At 38.4% G+C, this 7,437-nt stretch overlaps 2 protein-coding genes across 2 annotated transcripts; both read right to left on the reverse strand.

Annotated features, from left to right (window-relative positions):
- Positions 194-1,552, reverse strand: LOC104704184 (pentatricopeptide repeat-containing protein At3g60960, mitochondrial-like). The gene has a single exon (XM_010420312.1). The coding sequence runs from the start codon at positions 1,550-1,552 to the stop codon at positions 194-196; it is 1,359 nt and encodes a 452-aa protein (XP_010418614.1).
- Positions 1,726-5,544, reverse strand: LOC104699850 (exosome complex component RRP45B-like). Its single transcript, XM_010415249.2, has 10 exons — positions 5,291-5,544; positions 5,000-5,140; positions 4,634-4,843; positions 4,441-4,536; positions 4,253-4,367; positions 4,078-4,158; positions 3,807-3,995; positions 3,468-3,718; positions 2,253-2,311; positions 1,726-2,156 (listed from the first exon to the last, which is right to left on the reverse strand). The coding sequence occupies exons 2-10, from the start codon at positions 5,134-5,136 to the stop codon at positions 1,954-1,956; spliced, it is 1,341 nt and encodes a 446-aa protein (XP_010413551.1). The 5' UTR covers positions 5,137-5,140; positions 5,291-5,544; the 3' UTR covers positions 1,726-1,953.

Below are 7,437 nucleotides of genomic sequence, written 5' to 3' on the forward strand. Positions count from 1 at the left end.
TTTTTTTTTTTTTTTTTTTGGTGAATTGATACACTATAGTTGGTGGGGTGTGTTTATTTGGTATTTGTCCCATTCTGCTAGCCAATCTTATAGAAATAAAATGTAACAATTATTTAGTTCTACAATTTCGATTAATGAAAAAATTATTAAAGTACAACTCTGTTTCCCAACGTAGTAGATACATAAATATATCTTAGATAAAGAAACCATGCCCAGTAGATAATGAGAAGTCAACGCGTCTTGAAACGTGATTCAGAGAAATATCGGCAATCTTGTTAACAAATCGGTGAGCATCATCGAATCTTCCTGCTTTAACAAACCCATCTACCATCACTCGATGTATCCCTAAATAACGATACATCGGAAAGCGAACGGAGGAGAACATTTCATTGAACATCTCATCTGCCTCAGACATCATCCCCTCTCTCACAAATCTCGTGACTAGGGTCGTGTAACACTCATCATTCCCATCCCAAGCTTCCTTCGTCCGGGCAATCTCCACGGCTTTGCTAATCTCTCCCGTTTCGAAACACTCTCGGATCATTATACAACGAGTCTCTTGATCCGTCCACTTGCCTACTTCTTTTCTTTCTATGTCGCTATTACCACACAGCTTGTCGAAGAGCGACCAAGCTTCCGTCTTCTTACCGTACTTGAGCAACACTTTCAAGACTGTGTTAACAGTGTCCGCACGGTTGTCCCAAGTTTTGGGTATCCTATTATCCACCGTGCCTTGCTTCAAACAGTATTTGGATATTGTAGAACGGTACCATTGCATGGCTTCCTCGTCTTTCCCGTGCTTAAAAAAATGCTCCATGTATGCCACTTGCGACATCTCGATATACTCAGCCCCATAACACGGATAAGTCTCATGAACCTGCTTCAGATCTTTGAAGAGTTTATTTGCCTTGTCGATGTTTCCATGAGCCAAAAACCCTCGAATAAAGACAGGGTACGTAGTCCCGCCGAAGAAGAGACTGTAAGCTTCGTCGATTCTTCCAGCATCAATCAACGCGTTCATCAAAGTATCGGAACCTGGACAATAACAACGGTTAAATCGAAAAGCCTCGTCAAGACGACCTTGGTTGATAAGAGCATAGACGACGTAACCGAAGCAAGGGACGTCTGGCTCTACATTGTTAACGTTGAAAAAGTAATGGAACAGCTCGTATGCCTCCTCAAACCGTTTCTCTCTGCACATTGAGCCGATGATAAGACGGTAAGTCTCGGTTTTGGTTCTAGTGTCGCTAGGGCTTTTGGGAACGGCCAAAACAGCGAGACGCGCGTACTCAGCGGCTGCGTCGAGGTTAGACAGATCGATCAAGATCTTAACTTTGGCGAAAACATGGGAGGCGGTGTAATCGAACTTGGATATGATATCTGTTGGTAGTTTCAAGGGAGGTGAGGAAGGGTCTCTCGGAACGGGGAAGGGGAAGGTGGCGGACGAGGTAGGAGTAGTATGGTTCTGGAGGGGGAGAGATGAGACTTGGCGGCGGAGCTGGTAGATCGGAGAGGAGAGAGAGAGGGCGGAGCGGAGGCGGAGGAGAGACATGACCTTAGTAGCCCTAGGGTCACGCGAAGAGTACGGAACTAAACTGAACTGAAACTAACAAAGTTTAAACACTTGAGTTAGGGTTTTGTACCATTTACCTTGCAGGCCAATAAAGACTTTCACATGTTAAAATGATTAATTCATCTAGAAGTAAAGAAGAAACAAGTGTAGTAGATCTTATGAATCTGCACCGTATCCGTTTCACTATAAAGCCTTACAAAGACGGAACAAAATTTAACAACACTCTGCTCACGTTCACTTTTCAGATACATTTTGACCATAGAATTCGTCTCCAGTCTCAAGGGGAAGAAGAAAGTAAACGAGTGATCGAGACAGTGCAATAACTCAGCAAGGCTTACACCCAAAATTTGGATTCTATTTTTTAAAAAACTAGTGTCTTTCTAATTGTTTTTGTTTTTCCTCTTCTTTTTAGGTTTGACAGCATCTTTGAGTGTCATCTCTCCATCGTTTTGTTTTGTAGCTTCAACTGTATCTTTCTTCCCTAAATCTCCGGTTACTTCTTCAACTGACATCTCAGCATCCTTCTCCGCATTTCCAGAGCCATTCGTTGTCTTCTTGCTCGATGACTTAGTAACGGAATCCCCTGGTTTAAGCAAAACAAAACAGTATCAGTTCCTCATTACTCTTAAGAGATATAACTACAAGGTTCGGAGTGAGAAGCAAGATAAACAAACTTTACCTTTTGAAGCAAGAGAAGCTTTTAGTGAATCAACATCCATAGCTTCTGAGTAAGGGTCCCTGACAATTGTTTCACAACTAAAGATGTGAGATGCAAAAAAATGACAAGGAACTATTGAGGTTCCTTCACAAACCAGAGAGAATGAATCATTAAAGATTTTACCACTTTGAGGGACCGCCTTTAAAATTGGTAGGCGAGGCAGCAACTTCTTCTACCTTAGTACTTCTTAGTTCCTCTGACGAAAGCTTTAGTCTTTCGACATGTTCCCGAGATATCTCTGCAGCTTTTTCCTGATCTGAGGACTTCCTATGTTCCTCCTTCACCACTACAGTAGGTCCAGAAACTACAGACTTAGCCAAAGTGGGATGTCGCTTCACCTTCTGTAAACTTCTCTCACGGTTATATGCTTCAACCTACACAAAGAAAACAGAGCACAGCAAAATCTGAGTAGTTGAATCTTTTGGATCCAAAAGAAAAACGCTTCAGATTTGAAAACCTTACTTCTTCTCTAATTATCTTTGTTGTTGCAGCAGCTCTTGAAGAAGCAAGACGCATGCAATGAAGGATTACACTATGGCTCACACCTTCTTCTCCCGGTTTCTGGATTGCACATATATCGCCATTGGCATTAACTGTCACAGTCATTCTCCCACACATTACTGCTTCTTCAACATAAGTTGGGTCCATCACCTGCATAAGAACACATCACACTTAATGTTTCAGAAAGAAAAAAGTAAACTAAATTATCACTGAAAAATACAACTGTCTTTACCACAATGTTGCCTTTATTAAAAAATCCAAACGTGAAAGCTATTGGGAGATGATGTATTATCAACGGAAGTGGTTCCCTTTCCTGCAAAAGAAAGTAAAGATAGAGCAAACAGTTAAAGTTGGGAATTGCCTTTTCTACTTAACAAGTTTCTCTAAACCGAAAACATATGACTAACCTCTGGTGGGTGTATGATCACTTCTTGACCATTCTCTCCTCCTACCGTACAGTCTGGTCTCCTAAACGTCACGAGAGCTGCTAAAGCAGCAATATTGGCAGCATCAACCAAGTTCCTATACAAGAGTGAGTTATAAAAACATGCATAAAGGTCATTTTAAAACTAGAACCTTCANTTTCACAACTAAAGATGTGAGATGCAAAAAAATGACAAGGAACTATTGAGGTTCCTTCACAAACCAGAGAGAATGAATCATTAAAGATTTTACCACTTTGAGGGACCGCCTTTAAAATTGGTAGGCGAGGCAGCAACTTCTTCTACCTTAGTACTTCTTAGTTCCTCTGACGAAAGCTTTAGTCTTTCGACATGTTCCCGAGATATCTCTGCAGCTTTTTCCTGATCTGAGGACTTCCTATGTTCCTCCTTCACCACTACAGTAGGTCCAGAAACTACAGACTTAGCCAAAGTGGGATGTCGCTTCACCTTCTGTAAACTTCTCTCACGGTTATATGCTTCAACCTACACAAAGAAAACAGAGCACAGCAAAATCTGAGTAGTTGAATCTTTTGGATCCAAAAGAAAAACGCTTCAGATTTGAAAACCTTACTTCTTCTCTAATTATCTTTGTTGTTGCAGCAGCTCTTGAAGAAGCAAGACGCATGCAATGAAGGATTACACTATGGCTCACACCTTCTTCTCCCGGTTTCTGGATTGCACATATATCGCCATTGGCATTAACTGTCACAGTCATTCTCCCACACATTACTGCTTCTTCAACATAAGTTGGGTCCATCACCTGCATAAGAACACATCACACTTAATGTTTCAGAAAGAAAAAAGTAAACTAAATTATCACTGAAAAATACAACTGTCTTTACCACAATGTTGCCTTTATTAAAAAATCCAAACGTGAAAGCTATTGGGAGATGATGTATTATCAACGGAAGTGGTTCCCTTTCCTGCAAAAGAAAGTAAAGATAGAGCAAACAGTTAAAGTTGGGAATTGCCTTTTCTACTTAACAAGTTTCTCTAAACCGAAAACATATGACTAACCTCTGGTGGGTGTATGATCACTTCTTGACCATTCTCTCCTCCTACCGTACAGTCTGGTCTCCTAAACGTCACGAGAGCTGCTAAAGCAGCAATATTGGCAGCATCAACCAAGTTCCTATACAAGAGTGAGTTATAAAAACATGCATAAAGGTCATTTTAAAACTAGAACCTTCACTAATAAAACCTACCCTCCGTTGTCCAAAATGTGAAGATCAATACGAACAGACCAGACCATTTTTCCAGCTAGAACGCAGAGTGACTCTGTATCAACTGCACGGCTTTCTCTGCAACCAAAACAGTGGACCACCAGTTAAACATTACTCCAACAAGAACTGTTTTTTGCAGCATCAATTACAGATTATCATCACAAACAAGCTCTACCTTAAACCTCGGTCGATAATACGTCCAAGCTCCACAGCAGATTCACCAGGACGGCCAGGCTCAAACGACGGATCAGCCATTGGAGAAAACTCAGTGAAGATAGATAGGGAGCCTTCGTTGGGTCTGTCTTTGTAAGGTTGTACCAACTGAGCAGTCACAAAACCCATTACATGAGTCTGACCAAGTTGAACTTCCGAGCTACCATATTCTCTGTTAATTCACACAAGATTATATAAGCTAACGTGCTAGTATCATCTACATTCAAAGTTATCAAAAAAAGCCAGCAAAGATTGAAGCTTTAGAGCTAAAGAAAGCAAACAAAGCCTACTAAGAGCAGAAACGGTATCAATATGTGAGGACACTTACTTTCCAAACTTAATAGTAAGCTTGCGGTAATCATAAAGGCCACGACCATCGACTCTGAGCTCAGATTGTAAAGCAGTTTCCACGAATTTACTCTCGTTCACAGTCAACCTCCACATATTAGCCAATCTCCCCTCCATTTATCTGTTATGATTATTACCAACTAAAAATCAAAACTTTGGGCAAACCCGTTTGCAAAAAACAACTTATGGAAACAGCAAATTAAACACTCCAAGCAATGAACATCTTCTCTAAGAGTTTAGAATCAGCAAGGGAAATTAAACCAGAGCTTACCTACTGAAGGAAAGAGATGAGAAGGAATTCTTCTTTCGATGTATTCTCCTTAAATAAATTCACCTAAGGCTAACGAAGAAGGAGGGAGCTCTTGAGCTTTTAGGGAGCCGCGGCAAAAAATCGCACAAAAAGCTTATTTAACTATCTATCGGCCTTTACAACAACAGTACACGTAACACGTCGGCGGCGACTCAGAGAGAGCTTTGGTGATGGAAGAAACAGGTAAAACCACTTCTGAGAAATTTGGGAGGGGTGAGAAATAGGTTAAACGACAACGTTTAAAGTCAAAATGAAAACGACGTCGTTCGTCATAAGCAGTTTATGGGATATAAAAGCCCAACGGGCTTGATTTTCATCCCTTACGTCGTACATCACAAATAATCAGTTTTTTTTTTCTTTCCGTCGTCATAATCAGTTTTTATTATTATTTCTATATTCATATTTTGAAGCTTTCAGTTTTTTTTTTTTTTTGATATAAGCTTTCTGAGTTATTAATATTCATATTCATATTGCGAGCGACACGGAGGAGATCAATTCTTTCTCTCTTTCTCTAGAATATTTAAGCGGATTTTTTGGCAAACAACACTCGTGCTGAACTGCTTAATGTTATTTTTGTAAATAATGTTTTTTTATATTGGCTTCCTTTAAACTGATCTAGCTAGTTAAAGCTGTCGACAAAAAAATATACATACATATAATTTCCAAAAATGAATATTATTATCTCATCAAGTTGTTGTTTCAGCTCTTGTTGCTCAACGATTAAATCTATTGTGGATCGGATAAGAATATTCAACAAGCCAGTACATCTTTCATATTCTTTAATTCCCACAGAATCCTCTAGCTAGAATCCTCAATAAACTGAAAATCATGTACACTACTAGATTTTATATTTTATCCTACGCCATCCGGCATACTCAAATTCAAATAGTATAACATTGTTCTTTTCTTTGCTTTATATATGTCAAGGTCCTCAAGGATCATGAAGAATATGTGATATGGTTGCAGACTTGCATTATTATCATCTTAATTGGTTTGCTATTATTACTGCTGAGATATGAACAAGACACGTGATGGGATGATGAATCTAGAACTTGATTGAACCATGGACTAGAGCAGGAGACAAATTATATATGTATACTATTCTAAGTATAACTCTCTTAACTCATTAATAATTAGCTTATTGTTAATGAAGGGGCTGGGATTCTTTCATTATTTCCTATCGATTTCAGTTTGTGGTTTTCGCTACTTCCGTAGGCAATTTTAGCTTTCGACATGCTCTCCTTTTTTTCTTTCTTTTGCATTTCTTTTGATTGAGATGTGAGAAACTATATATATTAATTAAGCAAAAACTATGAGTTCTTCATTATTTTTCTTCTGCTGTTACTTTCACTTTCCTTCTTTCTGATTTGCTTGTTTTTCTTTTCTTTTTTGCCCACTTTATTCCAAAGAGAAAGATCGAGTGTTTAAATAACTATGTGTTTTTTATTTTAATCATTCATTCGATAATTTATTAATTTATTCATGTGTTTTATAATGATACTTGGACTATAGTTTCTGTGCATTATGCAAGATGCCAAAAGACGAGTTCAGCTCCTCGTAATTGGCAAATTTTCCATTTGTAAGTTTGTAGTGATGTCCAAACTCCAAATCCAAAGTGATTCGCATATACAGCTAGATATTGTAATATATCCACAATTATCAGAATCTTTCCCACAAAAATGATAATTACAAAAGATTCCGTTAATGTGGCGATAAGTATATTACTCACGGCTGAGAAGAGAAACCCAAACCCATGGATATATATATCTATTAATTACTTAAATAATAGTCAAATAGATTCATGTCAACACTAAACCAATGGAAAAATAGATATTTATATGCATGTTTTCCTAATTGTCTTTTAATTTCTCCTATAAAAAAAATTGTCTTTTAATTTCAATGGAGGCTCTCTCGCACACACATTTAATTCAAACCCTAACATCATGGGAATATAGACAACAATCGCTCGGCATCGGCATATTATACATGTACGTAGACTAATGTGATAGTGAGCTCACACTAACATCCACTATCTTTATATATGTTTTTTTAATCAGTGACCTCAACAACTCATAAGTCTACTTAGCAAAAAAAAAAAAAAAAAAAAA

Source organism: Camelina sativa, chromosome 7, assembly GCF_000633955.1.
Source record: "Camelina sativa cultivar DH55 chromosome 7, Cs, whole genome shotgun sequence".
NCBI lineage: Eukaryota > Viridiplantae > Streptophyta > Magnoliopsida > Brassicales > Brassicaceae > Camelina > Camelina sativa.